This window comes from Enhydra lutris, unplaced genomic scaffold (assembly GCF_002288905.1).
Source record: "Enhydra lutris kenyoni isolate GAN:26980312 unplaced genomic scaffold, ASM228890v2 scaffoldscaffold80, whole genome shotgun sequence".
Taxonomy (NCBI): Eukaryota; Metazoa; Chordata; class Mammalia; order Carnivora; family Mustelidae; genus Enhydra; species Enhydra lutris.
Genome location: NW_019154164.1, coordinates 4965656 through 4992187, shown reverse-complemented (window position 1 = coordinate 4992187; position 26532 = coordinate 4965656). Strand labels below are relative to the sequence as shown.

The window sequence follows — 26532 nt, the reverse complement described above, 5'->3', positions numbered from 1 at the left end:
TCGACCAAATTAATTTCATCTCTTTCCCCCTTCCCTGGCCCCCATTTTGGAGCTGTTCCTGAGCCATGAAATGGCTGCAGGCCAGAAGGAGGAGACAGGAAATAAGGGGCCCAGCAGATCCTTGGGTAATGGAAGAGTGGTGTAAATGGCTTTCTGATTTACTTAAGTCATTAAAGTGTTAGGTAGGGGGAAATATACCCCATTTGCTGCTTCGAACAGCTCCTTGGAATAGCCACTTAGTCTCTTGCCTTAGGTGAGTAACTTTCTACTGGATGAGGGCAAATGGATCCTGATCTCACATATCTTGTACTTGAAAAGCTCCTAAGTGGAAGGCTATTTAACCCTGTTTCCCTCCCTTCATTTCCCAAAATGAGCTCTATTTTTCAGTGTAATGTTTTAAAGTAACATTTATTGGTTTTATTTCATTATTATTAAAGTAACAATTCTCATTATAGGAAATACAGAGACACATAAAAAAGAAAATAAACATCACCCTTAATCTACCACTAAGACGTAATTTTGGTTACTGCTTTTTTTTAAGAAGCAGAGATCATATTTAGGATTCTTACTGTATCTTCTAAATTTAATTCGATTTGTATATGTGTATGCATATGAAAGTACATAAACATGACTGCTAGATTTTTTTTTAGAGTGGCTCTTTTTTTTTTCCCTCTTGTCCTTGTTTTGTTTGACTCCTACTTCTGCCTTTCCAGACCTGCAGATTACCAAACTAGTATGTATTCTTCCAGATTTTACTCTGTACTCATTTGGTACACACACACACACACACCCACCCACCCACCCACACACACACACAGAGGGATTTTGGAATGTTTTACTGTTGTTGTTCATTGATGGTTTTACAAAAATAGAATCTTATATTAACTGTAATACATCTTGCTTTTTCACTCAACAATATCTCACGGTAATCTATTAAAGTTTATTGGTATATCTTATTCCTTTACGAAGCTGTGAAATATTTCATGGATGCACAACTTATTTAGCCATTCTTCTCATTCCTTTTTAAGATTTTACTTTTAAGTAATCTCTCCATCCAATGTGAGGCTCAAACCTATGACCCTGAGATCAAGAGTCATGTGCTCCACTGACCGAGCCAGCCAGGGTTCCCTAGTTACTCTTCTATTCTTGAATGTTTGTATTCATTCTTTCCGTATTGCTGCTACTATAACCAATGCTGAAATCAACATCTTTGTGCATATGCCCTTAAATACTGGTGCTTTCAATTTGTAGATATATATACATACACACAAATGTTTACATATAAATATACATATTTATGTTAATAGATATTTCCATTCTGATATACAAAAACAGGCTGTAATAATTCACTTTTTCCCTTTTGTATGTAAAACATGAGATTATTCTTTTCTTTACATCCATACCAGCATAAGATGGTATGATTCTTTTATAATTTTGACAACTTGATGGGTGCATTTCCTTGGCTACTATTGAATTTCACTATCATCTCATAATTTTTATCCAATTAAATTTATTCTTTGAATTGTCTGTTCATACCATCTACCCCTTTCTTATGGGTTGCTTAGGTTTTCTTAATTTGTAAGACTTCTTTGTATGTTTTGGATATTGGCCCTTTGTCTGTCGGCATTATGATAGATATAGTTCCCAAATCTGTATGTGCTGATTTGGCTGATAGTATATTTTGCTATATGTTTTTTCACATTTTTTTTATATTCAAGTATGATTACTTTCTTATAGCTTCCGGGTTCCCAGTTTTAAAGATGATTTTCTTAAAGATGGCTACCTGGTTGTGCTACCGTGATATATTACATAATCCCTACTTTCCCCCGTGAACTGAACTACCATTTTTCTCACCTATTAAACTTTTTACATATGAGGCTCCACTCATAGTTTCTCTATTCATTTCCATCTGTTTGTCTATTTGTGTACTCAGATCATACTGATTTGATTATATTAGCTTAAAGAAATATTTTTCTTATCTATTTATCCGCATTTTTTTCTTACATGTAAATTTGGAGATAACTTTTATTCAACCCTCCCCACCAGCCCTGTTTGGATTCTAATTAGAACTGCATTAAATGCATATTTTGGTTTTGTGAAAGCTGATGTTTTAAGATTATGTAGCTGTGGTATAATGTAATATAATGTAATCTAAGAAATTGTGTTTTTTCCCCATCTGTTCAGATCTTGTTTTATGCCTTTCTTGATACATTTATTCCTAAAGAATAATAGCTTTTCTGTCCATTATGAGTTGAATATTGCTCACCTTTCCATTCTGAAGTGCTTCTTACTCGAATAGAAAAAGCTTATTGATTTTAACAGTAGTCTTCATATCTCACCATCTTACCAGACTCTCTTAATAGTTTTGGTAAAATTTATTTTCATTTTATCCTGTCTTTCCGATGGTTACACCAGTTATTTTCTTTGGTTTTTGCTTTTGCTTGAAACTCAGAGTGAAATAAAAATGGTGTTCGTGGGCCACTGTCTCTAAAGTGATTTTAAATGGAGAATGTCTCTGTGTGTCTCCGTATTTGCTGTTGGTGTTTGTTAGCCTATTACATGTAAAGAGTTTCCACATTTACTTAGAGGTGTTTTCAAATAAAACAGTTCCTGCATTTTATCAAACGCTTTTTCATGTCTCTTGAGTATGCTTTTTTTTCTGTTTAAGTATTTGATAGTGAGTTATGTTGAAGAATTCCCTGATTTCAAATTACTGTTATATACTGACGTAAGTCCTGCTAGTCATAGTATATTATTATGATGCATTGCTGGAGTTCGTTTGTCAATCCGTTCTTTAGAACCCTTGCCTCAGAATTCATAAGCGAGATGGGAGTCATTTTTTTTGGATTCTTTTCATAAGTTGTAAGGATTAAAATGGAATTGCAGAGTAATTCTTCTCTGGCCTAGAATAATTTAATTACCCATGGAAGTTATGTGTTATTTTTTTTTTCGACTTTTAAAAATTACTTTTCTTTCCTTTCTTGGGTGGTTGTTGTTATTTTAGAAATCATTATTATTTTTTTTAATGGTCAGGTAAAACTCAACTGCAAAGCTCATCTGGTCCTAGTGCCTTTTTCATTTGGTATACCCATAATCACCCTTCCAGTGTCTTCTATGGTAATTTATTCAGATCTTTGAGTCAATTGTGGTCATTTATCTTTTATTGGGAAGTTACCCATTTCTTCTGAGTTTTCAGATTTGTTGCCATGAGTTGAGTGGAGCATGTAGTAGCCTCTTATTTTGTAATTTTAAAAACTCTGTCCTCATCTATAGTCATGTCTTCTTTCTTGGGTTTAATGTTGTCTGTCTTTGTGTTTTCATTATTTATAGTTTAGTCAGCTTAGTAAGTACTTTATCTATTTTTGGTTGCTTTATAGAACCTGGTTTTGGATATAGTTCTATAGCTACATGGTCAAAAGGTGTGTATTTATTCCTTTCCTCTTTGCCTTCTTTAACCATCATTTTCTATTCTGCTTTATTTACTTAATATCATTATGCCCATTTTATTACAAACTCATCATCCACATCATTTTAAGATTAAACTTTCTGTATTTTGAGATAATTATGTAATATAATGAATATCATATCATAATACTGATGCAGTTGTAAGAAGACTGCAGAGAGATGCTAGGTACCCTTCACTTAGTTCCCTCCAGTAGTAACCGCTTGCAAAACTGTAGTACAGTGTGAGAACCAGGATATTGACATTGGCACTGTCGAGGTATAGCACAGGTCTATCACTGTGCAGGTCTTCCCTGTTGCCTTTTTATTTTATTTTTATTTTTTAAAAGATTTATTTATTTATTTGAGAGAGAGCGAGAGAGAGGGAGCATGAGTGAGAGGGGAAGAGGGAGAATCTCATGCAGACTCCGTGCTGAGTGTGGAGCTCAACTTGGAGCTCAATCTCATGACCCTGAGATCACAACCTGAGCTGAGACCAAGAATTGGATGCTTAAGAGGCTGAGCCACCCAGGCGCCCCTACTGTTGCCCTTTTACAGCCACACTCACTACTCTCCCACCTGCATCCTGTCCCTGATCCCTGGCAACTCATCTGTTCTCCATGTCTGAAATTTTGTTATTTCAAGAATGCTATATAAATGGAATCATACAGTGTGTTACCTTCAGGACTCGCCTTTTAAAAAAAATTTTATTTATTTATTTGACAGAAATCACAAGTAGGCAGAGCAGCAGGCAGAGAGAGAGGGGGAAGCAGGCTCCCCGCTGAGCAGAGAGCCTGATGTGGGGCTCAATCCCAGGACCCTGAGATCACGAACTGAGCCGAAGGCAGGGGCTTAACCCACCGAGCCACCCAGGTGCCCCAGGACTGGCCTTTTTTAAACTTATAATTCCTTGCAGATCCATCTAAGGTTTTAATCATAAGCATGGTTTTTCATGGGTGCATACTATTCCACTGTGTGGAAATATAACATGCAGTGCAAAGTTAAAAATCAGTATTTCAGAAAATAGTTCTCAAAATAATAACTGCACCTTACATCAGTATAGGTCTTTCCTGTTTTCAAAGTACTTTGTCTTAAACGAGCTCATCTAATCCTTCAAAGAATGCCATGAGATAGGGACTATATTCATACTACAAATCAAACAGTTGGGGCCAAGACATATTAGATAGCTTGCCTAACATTACAGAGTGACAGAACCAGGATTCTCTTCTTCCTTTCCTGCTAATGCTCATAATCAGGTTTACTGTGTGCCTAGGGATGGAGGGGGGGAAACACTTAACATGGGTTGTCTCATTTAGTTCTTCCAGCAAACTTACGTGGGTGGTTAAAATTGTATCCCCAGTTATGTCAAGTTAACGGAGGCTCAGGAAGTTGAAGTGACCTTGGTGTGTTCTGCTATCCTGCTCTTCTATTATTATTTAAGGCATTAGAACCATGAAAGCAGGGACGCCTGGGTGGCTCAGTTGGTTAAGCAGCTGCCTTCGGCTCAGGTCATGATCCCAGCGTCCTGGGATCGAGTCCCACATTGGGCTCCTTGCTCAGCAGGGAGCCTGCTTCTCCCTCTGCCTCTGCCTGCCTGTGCTCGCTTTCTCGCTCTCCCTCTCTCTGACAAATAAATAAATAAAATCTTAAAAAAAAAAAAACTTAAAAAAAAAAGCAGAACCATGAAAGCATCCTATTGAAAACTCCACAAATCTCAGTGTACACCGATGGGCACCACTGTGTTCTTTATGCCAGTATGTTTTGGAGGTTGCATTGACTAGCACTATAGCCCCATCTCTTGTTTTTTCTCTTGGCCCTTTGCTGTGCCAGCCAAGCATGAGTTTGTCTGCTTCCCAGCAAAGCAGGGGCTGGCATGTTCTTCTTGGAGGCATGCCCAGACGCTGCAGGAAAGGGGTATCGTGTGCCCAGGAGGCTGCCCGCCCCATGCTGGGCAGGGGCTGGCGATTCTTTTTAGGGTGGGCAGGGGGCGGGATTCTCCACAGGGTTCCCATGGTGCACTTGAAAAGAGGGAATGGTGGTTCCCCCGTGTTCTGGCTGGATCCCAGAGTGCTTCACTTATGTGCCCCTCTGTTGATATGTGACCAGCTAAGTCTGCAACTAAGAAAGGCTTCCTCAGCAGAAAGCATGTATGCGGAGGACAGAGCTGAAGTCAGCAGGGATTCCTCCCTGGCCTACCATCACAGCAACCTTGGGCATGGTGCTCTTCTGAGAGAGGATGAATTCTGTGGCTTGGATATCGAAGGTACCAGGATATGGCTCTTCAGGGAAGAACCACTCAAAACAGCCAAATGAGTGAAAAGAAAGTGGCTCAGATTCAAAGAGGTAGAGAACAGTGCTCCGGGTACACACACAACACAACAGGCAGATGCTCATAGAACAGCACCCGAACCGCCTGTTGTGTTGTGTGTTTATTCCCTGAAGAGCCTACCCTGGTACCTTCAGTATCCAAGCCACAGAATTCATCCTCTCTTACTCAGCTTTGAGCAAAACCCGTATATTCATAGAGACTGTTCTGGGTGTACTGTCCTGCTACAAACTTCAAAAAAAGGTACCTGTCTCAATCACCTTGATCACACATACCCAGCCCCATAATATGAACCAGGCTGTGTCACTGGTTCATAATTAATTAATTAATTGATTAAGGTATTATTGACATATAGTGTTAATTTCGGTATATAATATAGTGATGCAACAATTATATATATTATAAAATGCTCACCGGGGTAAGTATAGTTACCATCTGTCACCACACAAAGTTATTACACTAGTATTGATTATAGCCCCTGTGCTGTACTTTTCGTCCCTGTGACTTTATTATTTTATAACTGCAAGTCTGTACCTCTTGATCTCCTTCACCCATAGTGCCTGTCCCCCTACCCTCCTCCAGTATGGCAATCGTCAGTTTATTCTCTGCATTTATGAGTCTGTTTCTGATTTTGTTTTTTGGTTTGTTTCTTCATTTTGTTTTTTGGATTCTACATGTAAGTGCAGTCATATGGTATTTGTCTTTTTCTGACTGACTTATTTCACTTAGCATAATACTCTCTAGGTCCATCTGAGTTGTTGCAAGTGGCACGATATCATCCTTTTTGATGGCTGAGTAATATTCCATCATCTTTCCAGACTGTAGCTTTTCTATCTATCCATTGATGGATCAAGGTTCTTGATGCATAAGACACCCTTTTGTGAACCTAAGGGAGTGGAAGGAGGGCCTTGTCACAGGGTAGCCAGGTCCTGCACAGCTCTCCCCACCCTTCAAATTTCATTATAGAAAGGTCCAAACCTGTACACATTATGCCAGTTACTCATTATATATTTTAATCTGTGTATTGTCACTTTGTGTTCTCTGCCCAGTTACTACATAGGGGTATTTCTCATCTTGTTGGTCTGCACAAATCATCCATATATAGAGCATTAATCCTTTATCAACTTTGCAGGAAGTGTTTGCCCCAGATTATATTCTAACTTGTTGATGTTGCTTTTGATACACCGTTGATGCTTTTATTGGACAAATTGCTTGGTTTCCAAGCTGCCTTCAGACTGTGGTAATTTCTTCTGGTGTTTTTATGCCTGAAAATTTTCCCCTTCGAAGATCAGGTAGACAATCTGGTTTTCTTTTTTGTTTGTTTGGGCTTTTTTGTTTTGTTTTGTTTTTCATTTATTTTTAGAGAAAGCGAGAGAGAGCAGGGGGAGGGTCAGAGGGAGAGGGAGAGAGAGAATTTTAAGCAAACTCCATGCTGAGTGTGGAGCCGACGTGGCGTTCACTCTCACAATCCTGAGTTCATGACGTTAGCCAAAATCAGGAGTTGGACACTTAACCGACTGAGCCACCCAGGTGCCCCGACATTCTGGTTTTTAAATTGTTTTTTAAAAAATATTTAGCTGTCAGTTCATCTAAAATTCATTTTGTGCCTAGTATGAGGTAGGGATATACTTTATATTTTTTTCCTCAAATTGTCATTTTTTGGAGCACTTGTTATTGGATAAGCATTCCCTGTGATTATTGCCGTTGTGTACTTAAATTCCTATGTATGTTAGGATTTATTTTGGGGGCTTGTTGTACTATTCCATTGATTTCTCTTTTGGATCCTCGCCAGTTTCATACTCTCATCTTTGCAACAGCTAGCAGGCCGGATTTCTCTTTGCCATTGTTCATAGCCTGTTACTTTACCCACGCTTTTTTCTTAGCTAGTCTGAACCAATTTTTCCTTCCAAATGAACTTAGAATTTTTTTGTCAGATTCTCCTTCAAATTCTATTAATTTTGACAGAAATGACTTTAACCTAAAATGCCATTATTAACATCACTATAATACAGAGTCTGTACGTATAGAAAAGATGTGGTAAATTTCTTAATGTATCCAACTCTTCTTTTGTGTTAAGGGTGAGTGCGTATGTGTGTATCCCATGTGTTTCTCATCAGGGTCATTCGTGGACAATTGGTAGTTTATGGTATATTATTTAATATATTTTCAAAGTAGTTATTACTGGTACACAGGACAGATTTTGATTCTACATGTTCGTTTTATCTTTGGCCACCATGCTTAACTATTTTAATAGTGTTTCAGTTGCTTCACTTGGATTATTTTGGAAATTAATGGTGCCAACACCCATATGGTAATCTTAGCTCCTTATAAAGAGTGAAACTCCCCCCCCCACCCCCCACCCCTGTTTCAAGCCTGATTGTATTGGCTAGAACTTCTAGGACAGTATTAATGAAATATGACAGTATATCATGAAAGAGTGATACTGCCCTGCTTCTGATTTTAATGAAAATGGCTCTATTGTTTCACTGTTGATTCTGATGAAGGTTGTTGGTTTAGTTTAGATGTCCTTTATAATGTTAAGGAATTTTCTTATTCTTAAATTACCAAGTTTTTTTTTTTTAATCAGGATTGGTTGTCAAATGTAGCTAATTTAGCTAATGGTTTTTAAGAATAAGTTGAGAGGTTCATTTGAGTTTTCTCCTTTGACCTCCCCATTTGCTATGTTAAATGAATAGATTAACTAATAACAACCTTCGTTGGATTTCTAAGGTCAGCTTTCCTTTCCCTCTGCATGTCTGGGAGAGATTCAGGATTGGATCCCGTACTGCGAATTTGATTGATTTTGCTCTTTGCCATCTTGAATGTGATACTTATTTCTGCTGCTACAATCTTAATTTCTTTCTTGCTTTGCTACTCTTTTTCTCCCCAGTTTGGTGCCTTTCCTTCTCAGAACTTTTTTTAAAGTCATCTCTGTACCCAACGTGGGGCTCAAGCTCACAACCCCAAGAATTGAGTCACCCGCATCACTGACTGAGCCAGCCAGGCACCCCTCCCCCATATGCTTTATTCTGATGGCATTCTCTACCTGTTTCAGCAAGTCCATGTTTTCTCAGATTCTACGGAGGATGCCGTTTTGTAAAATACTTCTTCCGGTTTTGTAAAATACTTCTTCCGGTTCAGACACTAAATTTACTTTTGTGCTTCCTCAAAATAAAAATAATGGGCACTTCTGCTGCTAGAGGCTCTCCTAGGAACCATACTGGTTTTTTGGGTATGTTTATACATATTGAAAGGAGGATTTATTTATTATTTGTTCAAGGTAGGGTCTCTGGATTGCCTTTGAGTATTCTCATGTTCTCTTTGGTATTGGCCAGAAGCCCTTCTCAGCTCCTCATCTTGGTGAAAGGTAGACAGACATCCATGGCTTCTTAGCCTGTTTTTTTGTACCTTGAAAGCACCACAGATAGTACCTAAGTGAATGGGCTTGGCTATGTTCCAATAAAACTTTATTTATAAACACAGGACAATCCTATGAAAAAGTTCTGGAGCTGGATGATGATGATGGTTGTATAGCAATGTGAATGGTTAATGCCACAGAACTGTCGACTCAAAGATAGTTATGATGGTAAATTTTGTGATATGTGTATTTTACCACCCCCCCCACAAAAAAAACCCAGAACATAACAGGGCGACCATATCTTGCTGACCCTGAGTTTAGAGCAATTAAATCTAGTACATGGAAAGAGAGGGAGGGAGGGAGGAAGAAATTAAATGTATTCAGCAGGACGGTGACACTGTTGAGATACACCTCAGTGAGAGTGGGGCCAGGTTCCGGAAAACTGCAATTCACTGTGGTGACATCAGCCCTTGGTCTTTAGAGAGAGAGAGACACAGAGTTCGTAGTCACACTTTTTGGCATAAGGACCAGATCAAGGATTTTTCTTTTCCAGAGGCAACTGAACAGCCAGCCAGCCCTTCCTTCTAGGTGACTGGTGATGCTTCCTGTAGGTAATGGGGTCTCTTCCCGGGGCTAGAGAATCCTAGCTTTTTAGTTATTAATCATAGCAGACTCACTGGATAAAAAAGAGGAGCCACAGGTCAGAGTCAGCTGATTCTGCACCTCCTTGCCAAGATTCCTGAGCCATCAGGATTCACCTGTCAACGGGAGACCCGGGCCCTGGGCACGGGGAACAGTGCCGTTCTGGGGACCCCACACCACTTTTCTCTCAGCAGTGTGGACAGGAGGCTCTAGCTTTCCGGCTCCAGCCTCAGCCTCCTGAGCTTAGCTTGGCCAAGACCTTGAATGAGCCCCAAGCAGGTCTCTGGTGCGTTTAATGCTGTTCTTGGAGCAGAGGTAGCAAATGGAGGTCCCCCTCCCAGCACGCGGTGGTTTGGACTTTCCTGGTCTCTGGTGGGTCTGTTATCCTGGCTGAAGCAGGGTGTTATCACCACGCGGTGGCACGCACTCGCTCCCCCTTCCAGTCTCCATGGATCCCAGCACCGCAGAGCGCTCTGAGTGCAGTCAGCTTCTTAGTTTTCAGCTTACTCGCTGGCATCCTAGCTGCTGGTGTTTTTTGTTTTTGTTTTTGTTTTTTTGAAGAGGATGGAATTCTTGGTTTCACCAGGGACTGGGGACCTCTTAGGGAAGCCAGCCTTTTGGAACTCTCTTCTGTCTGAGCTGGGGTATTTCGAAGGACCAAATGAAGGGAAAGGGAGTGGCTGTTAAGATTTCCCTGGCTTTGGGTTGTGATCAGACAGTTCAGCTGCCTTGTGAGCACCCACGACTTAACGAGCCTGGTCGTCTGAGTGTGTGCCGCAAGGGTAGGGGGCCCTCAGGGAGTGAGTCACTGAGCCGGGCCCACTGAATGGCAGGGCACTCTTCCCCCGCCCTGACCCATAAGAAAAGTGCATAGCAGAGAAGCTAGTGCACATCTTCTGCCTCGGGAAGTGTACCATGGCCCTTCCCCCATGAGCAAGCGGAAACCCTTCAATCAGCTCATTTTCTTGTCCACATGGAGAGGAGTGGATCTGTGATGCAAGTGGGATTATGTGGTCATGAGTGTCTGCTGACTCAGTCTGGCGAGGATTTTGAAGGAGATGAGATGAAATTTCATCTGTGCTGCAGAGAGCAGGGGGCGCGTTGCTGGCTGGAGAGAGGACCGTAGGCCGGGTGTGGAGCCAAGGTAGGTGGGGGAAGCATGGGGCTGGGTGAGGGGAATGAGGGCATCCTGACATGTGATCCTGGCGTTGTAAGATTGATGCCCTGTTGGCCTTTGGGCCACGTGATACTACGAGAGTTCGGTAGCCCTGCGACCTTTTCTTTTTCTAGATCCCACTTATTGTACTTTCCAGTTTTTAAACAGCGGGACTTGGGGCAGGGAGCCTTCCTCTTGCTGGGACCGTCCCGAGTTCAGGAGGGGAGGGGGTGCTCAGGTTGGACCTCCTGTGCCTTAAAGTCTTGGAATGGCTTGACCATCGCAGCACCCCCTTTTCTAGTACACAGAACATCCATCAGCTGCCCTGAGAATGCTTTTCTGGCGCCTGCTTTCCTAGGAGCCATTAACCGTCAGCTCGCTGCCTCGCATCCATACATCTTCTTTCTTAGTGCTTAGAAGGGGGAAGATGCTTTCAGGTTGTCCGCGGGCCTCCTCTCCTTCCGTACACCCGAGAAGCTGCCTGCCTTCCCACGTGTACATATTCAGTTTTGTTCTCTCTTGGGAGCTTTGGCTGCTCCTGTCCTGGCCCATATTTTCTGACTGAGTATTCTCAGTGCCCCAACCAGATCCTCTCCAGGAAATCTCCCTGAAGGTTTCTGGAGCCAGGACTGCTTTTCTTCCTTTCCTTTCCTTTTTCCTTTTTCCTTCCTCTTGGGCTGCTTGGCTTTAAACATGTGTTTGGATGTAGATACCTCCCAGTAAAAGGAGTGCTGGGGACGCAGGTAACTTTTCCCGTCCAGCAAAGTGTGGAAAGCAGTATTCAGCAGAATAATAGGGACTGATCATTTGGGCCCTCTTTTTTACTTTGCCAGCCTGCCCAGTCCTTACAGAAGCTAAGTGGCATATCTGTGATGCTATGTATCAGGCGAAAGCAATTCCAGAAAAAAAAAAAAAAAAGCAGTGCAGCATAATAGATGAGGTTTGGGCAAGATCTGTAGGTGCTATGCAGTGGGTAATGAAGAGATAAAAATATTTTGTTTTTATAAAGGCCATCCGTGATCACTGGAAGAAAGACATCAAACATTACAGAAAGCAATCATGTGGAAAATGAGAGTACCCAGTAATTCGTCTGGTAATAAATATGTGGGAATAATGTCTTCCCAAGCTTCTGTGTGTACATACTCATCTTTTATTTTAGTTTTTTAAAAAAGATTTTATTTATTTATTTGAGACAGAGAAAGCAAGAGAGAGAGAGAGAGCACATGCAGGGGAGAGAGAGAAGCAGGCTCCCCACTGAACAAGGAGCCTGATACAGGGCTTGATCCCAGGACCCTGGGATCATGACCTGAGCCGAAGGCTGATGCTTAACCAAATGAGCCACCCAGGCACCCCCATACCCATTTCTTAAAAACTGAATTTGGGATTTTTCTAGGCATCTCCAAAGATACGATTTGTAATCTCTCCGAAGTTAATATACTTGTTTCCCCAGGTCATTAAGTGTTCTACTGCACATGATTTCTTTGTTGTTAATTTAAACTCAATTAATTAACATAGAATGTATTATTATTTTCAGAGCTGGAGTGTAGTGATTCTTCAGTTGTATATCACACCCAGTGCTCATTCCAAGTGTCCTTCTTAAGGCACATGATTTCTGATGACAGCATAGTATTTGATAGTTGATCATTCGGATGAACAGAATATGTTCTATTTAAACAGTGCCCTGTTATTTGGCATGGGGTTCGATGATCGGATACTATTTTAAAGAAACCTTACATGGTGCTGTGCAAGTAGATGGCTTAGGTTATCTAGTGTGGTTTGGCTACTTCTTAAGACTTCTGAGCAAGGCTGACAGTCATCAGCCTCCATTTCCTCATTGGTAAGAGAATGCTATGAATAGCAACTGCTTCCTTGAGTAGTGGTAACAATTAAATGAGCTGCTCCATGTTCATTTCTTAGCATGGATCCTAACAGACTAAATCAGTGAATGTTAAAAATACATAGCCTGAGTTTCGTCTCGATGCTTCACCGTCTTGCGTACTTACCTGCTGTTAGAATTAGGGTCCCAGGAAATGAAAGACGTTTTCATTCAAAAAAAGCCGAATTTCAGAATGCAGACTGCTTTCAGATAAGTAGCCTGTATTACTAGTCGAGTGCCTTGCACGTTGGGGCTTTGGCCGTCTGGACTTCACAGGAAAAGAAGGTTCTGTGACCTTGGCAGTTGGTGCCCCATTTGGTGGAGAGCAAGCAGGTGGGAAACCTCGGGTTACAATCAGTCCTGTATTCTATCTTTAATAGTCTCTCAAGTCTTCTATCTTTGTGCCCACAGGCAAAGCCAGTCAGACCTTCTTGTTATACTTGTTTGTATTTCTTTTCTTGTTTTTTTTTTTTTTTTTTTTTTCTTTCCTGGCTGTTATCCTGGATAAATTTCAAACATACAGAAGAGGGAGCAGGGCAGCACACCAAACACTTGTATGATCTCTACCTAAGTTCAGCAATTTTTGTCCTGGTTTCTGATATGTGAGTTAAAAAATGTGAGGTCCTGACTGCATTTCCTGCTGTCTGACAGGACTGTCCTGCAGAGCTCACACTACGGGCAGGAAGTGCACGGGCGCGCCTGAGTGGCTCCGTTGGTTGAGCCTCTGCCTTTGGCTCCCGTCATGATCTCAGGGTCCTGGGATTGGGCCCCGAGTCAGCCTGCCTGCTCGGCGGGGAGCCTGCTTCTCCCTCTCACACTCCCCCTGCTTCTAATCTGTCTTTCTCTGTCAAGTGGATAAATAAAATCTTTTTTTAAAAAAAAGGTGAATGCTCACAGGCCAAGGGCTGATGGAAGAGATAATGTCAGAGTAGAAGGACCCTGGGCTCTGGGATAGTGGCAAGAGATCTATTGTTTGTATAATACAAATTGTGGAAAATAAATCTCAACATAGCTTCTGGCTAAAGGGAAAGAACGTAGACCCAGGTGTCCATCAACACACAGGCTGTGTGGAGTGAAAAATATAATTTGCAGAAAGATAGAAAGTACATCAGGAAGCAACAATGTATGGGGTTTGTGGATACATACAAATGTAATAAATCTATACAATCATAGAAAGAAATCCCATTATTTCTGAATAAAAGTTTTCTCTGGTTAGGGGGTAGAGGGGGATGGATAGCGTTCAGGAGGGGTCCACAGAGCTTCAGATGAATCTGTAATGTTCAAATTGTCTAAAGCAGGATGGTGGGCACAGAGGTTCTTACTCTTTTTATACTTTTCTGTATGTAAGAAAATTTTTATGTAAAGAACTAGAGGGAAGAAACATAGTTTAAAAGGCTTCTTAGAATCTTGGGATATTTATTTTGTGGTTGTTCAGACTGGGGGAGTTCAGTGTTTTGTTTTTCATCTATATTTTTGAATTTAATTATCATACTATAAAATTGACTTTTTGGCATACAGTTCTAAGAGAGCCTTCCACTTCTTTGCTGTTGTAAATAATGCTGCTATGATGTGGGTGTACAAATAAATGTTCCTTAGCGACCCTGCTTTCATTTCTTTTGGGTATATACCCAGAAGTGGAATTGCTCGATCATACGGTAATTTCATTTTTAATTTTTTGAAGAACTGCCAAACTGTTTTACACAGCTGCTGTACCATTTTACATTCCCACCAAGAGTGTACAAGAGTGCCAGTTTCTCCACATCTTTGCCAATATTTGTTATTTTCTGTGGATTTTTTTTTTTTTTTTGGTAGTAGCCATTCTAATAGTGTCCGATAGTATCTGATTGGGATTTTGTTCTGCTTTTCATTTTCAAATGTCCTATGTGATTCCTTCTTAGATCCATTGGTTGTTCAAGAGTGTGTTATTTAATTTTCACAAATTTGTGAATTTTCCCATTTTACTTCCATTATTGATTTTTAACCTTATCATGTTGTGGTTTGAGCAGATATTTTGTATGATACCTACCTTTTCTAAATTTTTAAAAAATATTTTATTTATTGATTTGAGAGAGAGAGAGAACATGAGTAGGGGGAGGGATAGAGGGAGAAGGAGAAGCACGCTCCCATTGAGCACAGAGCCGGATGTGGGGCTCTATCCTAGGACCCTGAGATCGTGACCTGAGCTGAAGGCAGATGCTTAACCAACTGAGCCACCCAGGTACCCTGATACCCGCCTTTTTAAATCTGTTCAGAGTTAATTTATGGCCTAACATGTCTGTTCGATGGGCACATGAGAGGAATGAATTCTATTGTTGCTGATTAAAGTGTCCTCTATAATATCTGTTAGATGTAGTTGGTTTATTGTGTTGTTCAGGTCTTTGATTTCCTTGCTTTTCTTTTCTCTGCTGTTCTATTTAGTACTGAGAGTGGAGTATTGAAGTCTCCAGCCATTATGGTAGAGCTATTTCTCCCTTTGAATCTTTGTGTTTTTGCTTTATAGATGCTGATGGTCTGTTATTAAGTATGTAAAAGGTTATAATTGTTACATCTTTTGCAGTATTGAACCTTTTTTTTTAAATTTTATTTTTATAAACATATAATATAGTATTGAAACTTTTATTAATAAATAATATCCTCTCTCTTGTAAACTGTTCTAATTTGTAGTCTATTTTGCCTAATATTAGTATAGCTGCCCCTGCTCTTTTTTTTGGTTACCATTTGCATGGAATATCTTTTTCCATCCTTTCTCTTTCAACCTGTTTGTGTCTTTGAATCTAAAGTGAGTCCCTTGTAGACAGCCTAGAATTGAATGTGTTTTTTTATTCAGTCAGCCAATCTCTGTCCTTTAGTTGGACAGTTTTAATCCATTTACATGTAAAGTAATTACTGATAAGGAGAGACTTCTGTAATTTTGCTAATTGTTTCCCGTATGTTGTATAATTTTTTTGTCCCTCATTTCCTGCATTACTATCTTCTTTGGTATTTGGTTGATTTCTTAGTAGTCTAACAATTTAATTCCCTTATCATTTCTGTTTGTGTATATTCTTTAACTGTTTTCTTTGTGGTTATCACGGGGATTACATTTAACAAACTAAAGTCATAGCATTTTACTTTGAGTTTATATGAGCTTAATTTAAATGACATACAAAAAGCTGCACCTTTATAGTGTCATCCCCACCCCTTTCAGGTATCGATGACACAAAATTACATCTTTATGCAATGTGTGCCCCAAAATGTTAAGTAATATTTTCAAAGGCATTAATCTGTTAAATTATGCAGAAAACAAAATGTGGAGTTACAAACAAAATTTATAATAATGGTTCTTACACACTGTGGTTTTTTAAATGTATTAATCTCTTAAATTATGTAAAAAACAAAATGTTGGAGTTATAAACTGTTGTTAAGATAATACCAGCTTTTATAATTGCCCATATATTTACCTTTACCATGATCTTTCTTTCTTTATATGGCTTCAAGTGATGTTCTGGTGTCCTTTTATTTCAACCTACAGGACTCTTTTAGCACATTCCTAAACCGTGGCAACTGCTGGTTTGTTCTCCTTTGCTATAGTTTGTTGTTTAGGGAATATCATCAAAATGGAATCCTGTAATACGTAACTTTTTGAGACTGGCTTTATTCACACAGCTTTAAGATTCATCCAAGTTCTTGTATGTATGATTTGTTCATTCATTTTTGTTGCTGAGTATGTATATACCACATTTTATTGATATGTCTATACCACAGTTTGTTCATCCATTCACCCCTTGAAGGGCATCTGGGCTGATTCCAAACTTTGGCTACTATGATTGGAGGTGCTGTGACCATCTGTGTGAAGGTTTTTATGTAAATATGTTTTCATTAAACTAGGGTATATAGGTAGTGGCAGGATTATTGGGTCAAATGATAAGAGTATTTATAACTTTTAAAGTCTTTTATGAACTTTAGAAGAAACTCCCAAACTCTTTTCCAAATTATTTTTACATTTCCACCAGCAATGTATTAGGAGAGTTCCCATTTCTCTATAGTCTCTCTAACATTTGCTATTGTTAGTATTTCTGTTTTAGCAATTCTTATAGTTGAGAAGTTGTATCTTATTGTGATTTTAGTTTGCATTTCCCTAATGATATGGGACTTCTTTCACTGTGCTTATTTGCCATCTATGTATCCTTTTTTAAAATTATTTATTTATTTATTTGAGAGAGAGAAAGAGAGGGAGAGCATGAGAGGGAGAAGGGCAGAGGGAGAAGCGGACCCCTGCTGAGCAGGGAGCCTGACTTGGGGCTTGACCCAGGAACTCCAGGATCATGACCTGAGCTGAAGGCAGTCGCTCAACCAACTGAGCCACCCAGGTGCCCCTCTATGTATCTTTTTTGGTGAGGTGTCTGTTCAAGTTTTCTAGCCCATTTTTTATGTTGGATTGCTTGTTTTCTTATTGAGTGTGAGTATTCTTTATATACTCTGGATAAAAGTCCTTTGTTGGGCATGTTATTTGCATATGTTGTCTCCCAGTCTATAGCTTGTGTGGTCATTTTTGTCAGTGTCTGTCACAGAGCAAAATTTTAAATTTTGCCTAAGTTCAGTTTATCATTTTTTGAATGTTTTGTGTTTTGGTGTCATATTTAAGAACTACTTGCCTAAGTAATGGTCATGGAGATTTTCTGCTATGTTTTCTTATAAAAGTTTTATAATTTTATATTTTCTTTGAAGATTTTTTTTTAAGATTATATTTATTTATTAGAGAGAGAGCATGAGCAAGGGGAGGAGAAGAAAGAGATGGAGAGGGAGAAGCAGACTCCCCCACTGAGCAGGGAGCCCAATGCCTATGTGGGGCTCGATCCTGGGACTCCAGGATCATGACCTGATCTGAAGGCAGATACTTAACTGACTGAGCCACCCGGGAGCCCCTACATTTTCTGTTTAGATTTATGACTTAGCTTTTATGTAAGTTGTGAGGTTTAAGCTAAATACATTATTTTATATATTCTGTCAAATTACTGTAATACTATTTATTGAAAAAGCTATGGCTTTTCTCCACTGAATTGCTTTTGTACTATTGTGAAAAATCAAATTACTGTATCACTCTGGGTCAATTTCTGGACTATTCTGTTTCACTGAATGATGTTTTTTCTTGGCCAGTATTATGCTATTCTGCTTGCTGTAGCTTTATAGTAAGCCTTAAAATCTGATAATATGATTCTTTCATCATTCTTCTCCTTTTACAAAATTATTTTAGTTACTCTAAAATGTATATGGAAGGGTAAAGAAAGAAGAATAAGTTTATCCGAATTCAAAATATCCTGTACATATAGTATATTGAGTGTACAGAAGTACATTGAATCTACAGATAGTTTTGGTGAGAATTGACATCTTTTCTGTGTTAAGCCTTTCAGTCTTTGAATGTGGTATGTCTATTTATTTAGGTCCTCCTTCATTTCTTATATACGTTTTGTTTTTTTTTAAAGATTTTATTTATTTATTTGACAGACAGAGATCATAAGCAGGCAGAGAGGCAGGCAGAGAGAGAGGAGGAAGCAGGCTCCCCGTTGAGCAGAGAGCCCGATGCGGGGCTCGATCCCAGGATCCTGGGATCATGACCTGAGCCGAAGGCAGAGGCTTAACCCACTGAGCCACCCAGGCGCCCCCTTCATTTCTTTTATAAACTTTTTACAGTTCTCTGTATATAGGTTCTATACATATTTTCTTAGACTTAAGTATTTCAGTTTGGGGGGGAGATATTATAAATAGTTTAAAGAAACTGGTTTCCAGGGGCACATAAGTGGCTCAGTCTGTTAAGTATCTGACTCTTGTTTTCCACTCAGGTCATGATCTTGGAGTCCTGAGATTGATCCCCACAACAGGCTCTCCACTGAGTGCAGAATCTGCTAGAGATTATCTGTGTCTCCCTCTCCCTCTGCCCTCCCGTTTGCTCGCTCTTTCAAATACATAAATAAAATCTTAAAAAAAATTGTTTCTAATTTTGCACTGTTATTTTGTAGAAAAATTATTGATGTTTATGTGTTGGCTTTATAATCCTACAACCTTCCTAAATTCGTGCATCAGTTCTAAAAGTTTTTTGGTAGGCCCTGAGATTTTCTACGTATATAATCATGTTCTTTGCAAATAGGGACAGTTTTATTTCTTCTTTTCCCTTTGTTGCCTTATTGATTTTGAGAGTGGACATTCTTGTTCCTGATGTTAGTGGGGGAAGCGTTCAGTTTTTCATTAGTAATTATGATGTTGGGTGTAGTATTTTTTTTTTTTAGATGTTCTTTATCAGGTTGAGGAAGTTACCTACTATTCCTAATTTGTTGGTATTTATTTTTTATCATAAATAGATGTTGAATTGTGGCAAATGTCTTTTCTGTATCAATTGATATGACCATGTACTTTGTAGTCTTTACACTGTTAAACTGTTGGAATTTATTAATTGAATTTCGAACATTGAATCAACTTTTCATTACCAGGACAAAAAACACTAGGTCACAAAATATTACTCATTTTTTAAAAAATTAGGCTCCATATGTGTGGAGCCCAGTGCAGGGCTTGAACTCATGACCCTGAGATCAAGACCTAAGCTGAGATCAAGACTTGGATGCTTAATCAACTGAGCCACCCAGGCACCTGCAGAATCTTAATCTTTTTATATTGCTGCATTAGATTTGCTAAAATTTTACTGAGTAGTTTTGTTTCTGCATTCATGAGGGATATTCATTTAGGTTTGATTTTCTTTCTTTTTTTTTTGTACCATATTTGTCTGGTTTGTTGTCTGCATAATAGCCTCATCAGATGAGTTGGGAAATGTTTCCTTCTGTTTTATTTTCTGGACAAGATTGTATAAATATTTGGTAGACTTAGTCACAGAAACCATTTGAGTCCGGAGATTTCTTATTCAGAAGATTTTAACTACAAATTCAGTTTTTTAAAAATGACATATAGTAAATCTAGTTAATATCCATCACCACATAGTTAAAATTTTTTAGTGATGGTAACTTCTAAGATCTGCTCTCTTACAACTTTCAAATATACAATACAGTATTATTAACTATAGTCATCGTGCTGTACATTACATCCCCATCACTTATTTATTGTATAACTAGAACTTTGTGGCTTTTGACCACCTTCACCCATTTTGCCCACCTTGACTCTCTGCCTCTGTCAACCACCAGTCTGTTCTCTGTATCTGTGAGCTCAGTTTTTGTTTTTGTTTTTTATGTTCCACATGTAAGCAAAATTGTATGGCATTTGTCTTTCTCCATCTGACTTATTTCCCTTAGCATAATTTCCTCAGGGGCCATTGGTGTTGCAAATGGCAAGATTTCCTTTTTTTTATGGCTGAATAAAAGTCTGTTGTATATTTATTCAATTTCTTTAGTTGGATTGTTCAGGTTATCAGTTTCATCTTGGGGGAGTTTTGGTAATTTGTGGTTTTAGAGGAAATGCTCCATTTTATCGAAGTTGTCAAATTTCTGTGCATAGATTATTCCGAGTTTCTCCTTATTATTAATTTAATTCCTGGGGGGGTGGATTTCTGCAGTGATATCCCTGCTTTCCTTCCTGACATTGGTAAGTCCTGTCTTCTCTCCTTTTGTGCATGTCATTCTTCCTAGAAGTTTATCAATGGTATTGACTTTTTCAAAGGCAAGCTTTCAGTTTCATTGATTTTTCCCTATTGTTTTTGTTTCTACTTTTAATGATTATTGCTCCTATTATTGTTTCATTCCTTCTGCTTGCTTTTGGTTTATCTTGCTCTTGTTCTCTGGATTTTTTATGGCAGAAGCTTGGATTACTGAGTTGAGATGATTCTTTTTTTTCCTAATCTCTAAATTTTATGTTACAAGCATCCAACACATTTTGGTATGTTGTATTTTTATTTTTGTCCAGTTCAAGGTATTTTGTAATTCCCTTTGAGAATTCCTCTCTATGAACTTGCCTTTCTAGTCACTTAGATAACTTGCCATCTGTTCTGTACTTTTTGGTTCTTGGTGGTAATCAAGTGCATTAAATTGAAATATAAGTCATCTCACGATGGATTTTTTGTAGCTTCATTTGTTGTTACGAATAGTAAGGTGATATTAATTCTCATTGCATTATTAAGGATAATTGTAGCTGCCATATATTGAGTGTTTACTATGTCCTAAGCTCTGTGTTGATCAGTTCACATGGTCTCATTAAATTCTCTTAACACACTTTTCAGCGAGGTACTGTTACTACTAGCCCCACTTTATGATTGAGGAAACTGAGACACGTATTTTAAGTCACTTGTCCTGAGTCACTCAACCACAACGTAGTAGATCTGGAAATTGAGTGTAGGTTTGTTGCCAAACCCTGACTTCTTCACCATTATACTACATTTCCTTTCATTGTTTCATTTCTTGCCTTGTCAGTAAGATGTTATGTTCTTGAAGGCAGAAACTATGTCTTATACTGATCTCCTTTTCTCTACAGCACCTGGAACCATGTTAGACACATAGTAATGGATTGATTTATGTTTGTGGAACTCAATTTAATGGCCTGAACTGACCTGAAAGGGAATTAAACCTGTGACATTTGCCATATTGCCGCAGTTTCTTACCAACTAAGCTAATTTAGCTCACTCTCCTGCATAAAAACAAAAAAGCTGACAAAATATTTGTGACAATCACAATGGCCAAGGCTTTGAGCTGTCAAGGAGATGTACAAGTATGACTGACTGAACAGGAGTCCATCTCCAGGTTGTGCTGTTTAGTTCTGGTCTTTAGTCTGTCCTTTTGCTCTCTGTGGACCTCCTGTTCATACTTTGAATTTGTTTCACCGTTTGACTCTCTCACATGATTTCCTTTTTTCCCCTCCCCGCCCTTTACATCTTGAAGATTTAGGCGAACTCCTTACCATTTGTTTATGAAACACATATGTGAGTCTTACTATATACCATGTGCTCTTCTAAGCACTTTATACACGTTAACTCCTTAAAACAGTCCTATGAGTTGGGTACTGTTGTTCCCCTTGTACAGTTGAGGCAACTCCCACAGGACTTTCTAGTGGCCCATTATCCGTTTCCCACACACAATAGAAATCTGAGTGGCAGGCCAGAGGTGGATATAAGTGAAAACAAAAGCCTTTGCCTTTCATATGGCCAGTCACTTCACCTGTTGGGCTGTGCTCAGGGTCTATAGAGGGCAGAGCAGGTATATAATTGAGGGGTAGCTTTGCCCCCAAATGCCCAGGGAGTTCTCTTGCCCTTAGGTGCGACCCTCTCTCTCAATGGGCAGCCCAGAATCTTTTCCTACCTGTCCTGCAGTCTGACTCTCTGTCTGTCTCTCTCTCTCTCACACACACTCACTCATGGAACATGTATAATGTTCATGGTTCAGGTCTTGGATTTAAAGCAGGGTACAGTGGCAAAAGCACAGTCTTGAAACTCAAGCGATTTGTGGTAAGTCATGTAATCACTCAGTGTTTTGATGTTCTCAGCCGTGAAATTAAAGAAGATGATAATGATTATAATAAAAACTGAAGGATAAATCAGATGATGTATTTGAGTACTTAACACAGCGACTGGCATGTAGAAATGCTCTGTACATGTTCAATCCTTTTGTAATTATTGATGTATAAGACCTTGTTAAGTATTAGGGACAATCCACGCTTTGGTATATATAGTAGCTTGTAGAACTGAATTTTGAGGACCCAGCCCAGGCTTGTCTTTATCTGGGAATTTCTTAGTTGTTTGGAATCTGGACCTTGGTTTTATCTTCTTTATTTCTGGCCTTTTGTGGGCCCTTGGGATCAATTCCATCATCCTCATGATGATGATCAACTTATGGCGCCCACCTAGCTAATTGGCTTTGTGTATATGCCAGAATTCTTCTAAGGCCAGTGGCAAAGCCTGGACGAGAGTCCAGCTTTATCTGGACTATTAATGTGATGTTTCTCTTTCCTGGGGTGAATGTTTAGGCTGTGGTTAAACAAGAATACTTACGTCCCGGGCCTCCCACAGGCAGGCCCAGGGACAGAGTTAGGCCAGGCCTGGCATGGCCACTAATGACCCCTGCTCTAGGCACTTGAGGCTCAAACAAGAGTCTTCAGCAGTCAGTTCTCGGAGCATTCTCTCCTTGGTCACCCCCACGAAAGCATATTACACCTAGGCGAGGGGATGGCTAAGGTGGTAGAGAGACCCCTGAAACCCAAAGGGAGGAGACAGGAGCCTCTCTGACTCTCCACCTGAGGTCACATTTGTGAGGGATGGCAGGGGAGGGGGGAAGCTCTGGTATCAGGCAGCAAGAGAGATATAAGAGTTTGGGGTCTCAAGTTAGATAAACCTGGGCTTGAATCTTGGCTCTTCTAGCTTATGTGTGACATGAACCAGGCCACTTTGCTTCTCTGAACTTGGTTGCCTCATCAACAAATGGGAAAAGTAATTGTACCTGTCTCAGAAGATTGATGTAAAAATTGAGCGAGAGAATTTATGCAAAGTAGTTAATTAGATAACTTGCCTAGATGATGCTAAGTGCACATGATCGCCATCCTTTTGGCACTGGTAAAAATGAGCAATAGTAATAAACAGACTGTGGGAAATGAAAACCATCCTTGGGTCTTCTGTGCAGTTCTTGTTGATCTCCTTGTAATGTCTCTCAGTTTTAGGCACATATCTGTGAGCTTCAAGAGAATACCTAGAGTACTTGAGTGTCTTCAAAGGGCGCCTGGGTGGCTCAGTAGTTAAGTCTCTGCCTTGGGCTCAGGTCATAATCCCAGGGTCCTGGAATCGAGTCCTGCATCGGGCTCCCAGTGGGGAGTCTGCTTCTCCCTCTCCCTCTGCCCCTACCCCCTTCTTGTGCATGTGTGCTCTCCCCGCCTCAAATAAATCTTAAAAAACAAAAAGTATGGACTGCTTTCCCATTCAGGGAGTGTGGAAATCCTGGTATTGCAGTGCTGCTGTGTGTGAGAGAGTGTGAGAGAGTGTGTGAGAGTGTGTGTGTGCATGAAAGAGAGACAGAGAGAGCTGACCTATCAAATCTGCTTTTCTTCAGGAGGAAGACTGTGTGTCATTCTTTTCTTCTCCCTCAGTCGTAAAGGACCCTTTGCCTTGAGTGATGAAAGAAGCTGCTTAAGTCCCTCCTCTGAGCTCTCAGGCAGTTGGTTCCTGGCCTGGTTTTTCTTGAGTTATAAAGGGTTTCTAGCATATGCTTCAACAAGTCTGGTATTAGGAAACGATTATTACCCGATGCTAGAGACCAGTGGTTTTTTTTTTCTTCTTCTCCCTGCCTCCCTCCCCCCGAACTTTTTCTTTTTTGTTTTGCTTTTAAGTCATAAAACCCAGTCTGTAAAATCAATCAAAGCAAGCCTGGAAGCCTGCCACTTCTGCCCTCCCCACCTCCTGCAGCAGCCCTGAGGACATTTCTAAGGAAGTCGGGGACCGCAGTTGACAAAGCACTGGTTTGACTCGCCTTTTCACGCCTGGGACGCTGTTTGGGTGAAAGGATTGGGCCTGGCTGTGTAAACATACAGCCGTGTTACACGAAACAGGTATCCCAGGACTGTACTTGAATCATAGGGCCCTCACTTGGTGGAGCCTGTCTTTTCATCTCTTGCCTGAGCTGCAGTGGCCGAAGCTGCTGCTGGCGGCCCACTGGACATTTAGGGAGCGCGCAGCTCATTCTGTAATCGAGCGTTGTAGCCCAAGTACGTTCAGGGAGCATCTGGGGGATTTTTGAGGCAGCGCTCAGAACATTTCATTAGCGTGGAATAGGCCGCTTGAAATTGACTCTGCGTGTGCGCCAGCTCTAGGGCCGTTCTTACGCCGAGAGTGTACTTGTTTACATGCCCTCCCGTATGGCAGGGCATAACGTGGCACATTTTTGCCTGCCTGTGCAAGAGAGTCAGAGTGTGACCTGGACTTTAACGTTGTTTTTTTTTTTTTTTTTCTCTTTTCTCCCCCTCCAGGCTCCAGATGCACATGCTGAATGGAGCACTTCTGGCTCTGGTGTTTCCTGTGGTAAATACCCGGCTGGTGAGTAGCGTCTTGTAAGAATGTACTGCCAACCTACAAACCGATGGTTTGCTCCCTCCTTCCTTATCCAGGGCTTGCCCTTGGCCTGGGCTCACGTACCCATGTGAGCTTTAAAATACATGTGTATTTACTACTGCACTTTGACATCGCCCTTCTTGGGTGCAGGGGAGCTTGATAGGTAGGTGTGGGAGTGTCTGGTGGAACTCTGGGGCTGTGTTAAATGTTCAGGCCAGAACGAGGAGAGACTGAAAAAGCCTACAGGAGCTCTTGAGAGGTTTGGTGGAGAGAAGGGGGGCTGGGAGCCCCACTCATTAGAGGTTTCCAGATGTTCTAAGGGGCTCTAGTTTGGACTCAGCCACATTGGCCCAGAATAATCCGACGGGGAGACTCAAAGCCTGTCTGCTTTGCCAAGGGCCCTGTTGGGCAAGAATTAGTTTCTTTCCCCATTTAGCCAAACCCAAAGGGTGGGCTGGGTCACCCCATACCCAGTGGCTAGCCTGTAGAATCCCGCTGTAGCCAGGGGCTGGGTGTTAAGCGTACATAGAAACAAGAGGGAGCTATAGGGCTAGGGTGGCAGGGCCCTGTCCTTAGACTTCCTCATGTGGGACTGTGGAGGGATTAGCCAGCCATGTTAGAAAGCACAGGGAAAGAAATCACCTGTAAAATCCTTCCTACTGCTTTCTAATTTCATGGCTTAAATTTGCCTCATGCATTAAAAGATCATAGTTTAAATCTCAAAATGATAATCCTTCCTCTTTGGATAGCATTTTCTAGTTTACAGGGTTTTTTCATATGACAGCTGTGTGAGGTAGGTAAAGGCAAGCATTATGGCCTCTTGTTACAGAGAAAGACACTGATGCTCAGAACTTAGACAAGTTCTAAGTGGCAGAGTTAGGAGTGGAGAAGCCTCTAGGCCCTATAAGCACAGATATACTTTGCTTCCTCCAAAGATGTAGTCACACCCTCCCCACAAATATTCATATATACCCCTATGACTGTTGTATGTTTCTAGGTGCATATTGTACATCAGTAGAAATTAAAAGAAGAAACATTCATCTAAAGCAGTGATTTTGAACCCAGGCTCAAAATTTTGCCTTCAGCTCATGTAGGGGTGCTTCAAACCAAACCAAACCAAACAAAACAAAACCAAACCAAAAGATGAACACAACAATGAAAAACAGACCTAAAGTACTGACACCCTGGCCCCTCCCTTTGAGTGTCTGAGTTCTTAATCTGTGACACAGCCTCGGCATAGTGTTTTTGAAAAGTGTTTCTAATGTGGAGCTGAGGACCACCGATTTTGAGCAATGGCTCTGAAACTTAGTCTGTCCATAGCAGTCACCCGAGGAAATGGCTGAGAAATGAGGCTTGCCAGACCTCATCCCTAGAAGGTCAGATTAAGAGGATCTGGGATGATACCAGGAAATGAGCACTGGTAGTAAGTCCCCAAGTAATGTTGACTGCTGGGGTCCTCGGACCACTCTTGGAGAATCAGCATCCTAGGTTATTCCAAGTGTGGAATTCCAGTTGAGGTCTGAAGACCAGCAACACGCAGGTGCTCCCTGTTAGAAAGGCAGAATTTTCAGCCCCACCTCCAACCTGCTGCATGGGAATCTACATTTTAACAGGTGTTTTAGAGGGCCTCCCCCTCTTTCTTCCAAAGAGCATCTTTGTGTAGGACACAGTAGGACCTCCTGAGGAGGGTAACAACAGGGTGGGAGAGGGGCAGGTGGGATCGTTTCTGTCATGA

General features: G+C 40.5%; 1 protein-coding gene across 3 annotated transcripts in view; it reads left to right on the top strand.

Annotated features, from left to right (window-relative positions):
• The window catches only part of LOC111160980 (transmembrane protein 164), a 156448-nt gene that overhangs the window by 66393 nt on the left and 63523 nt on the right, over nucleotides 1-26532 (top strand). For all 3 annotated transcript variants that reach the window (XM_022524398.1, XM_022524397.1, XM_022524399.1), the window contains one exon: nucleotides 24716-24782. In XM_022524398.1, coding sequence (XP_022380106.1) covers nucleotides 24716-24782 — 67 coding nt within the window. The remainder of the gene's footprint in view (nucleotides 1-24715; nucleotides 24783-26532) is intronic.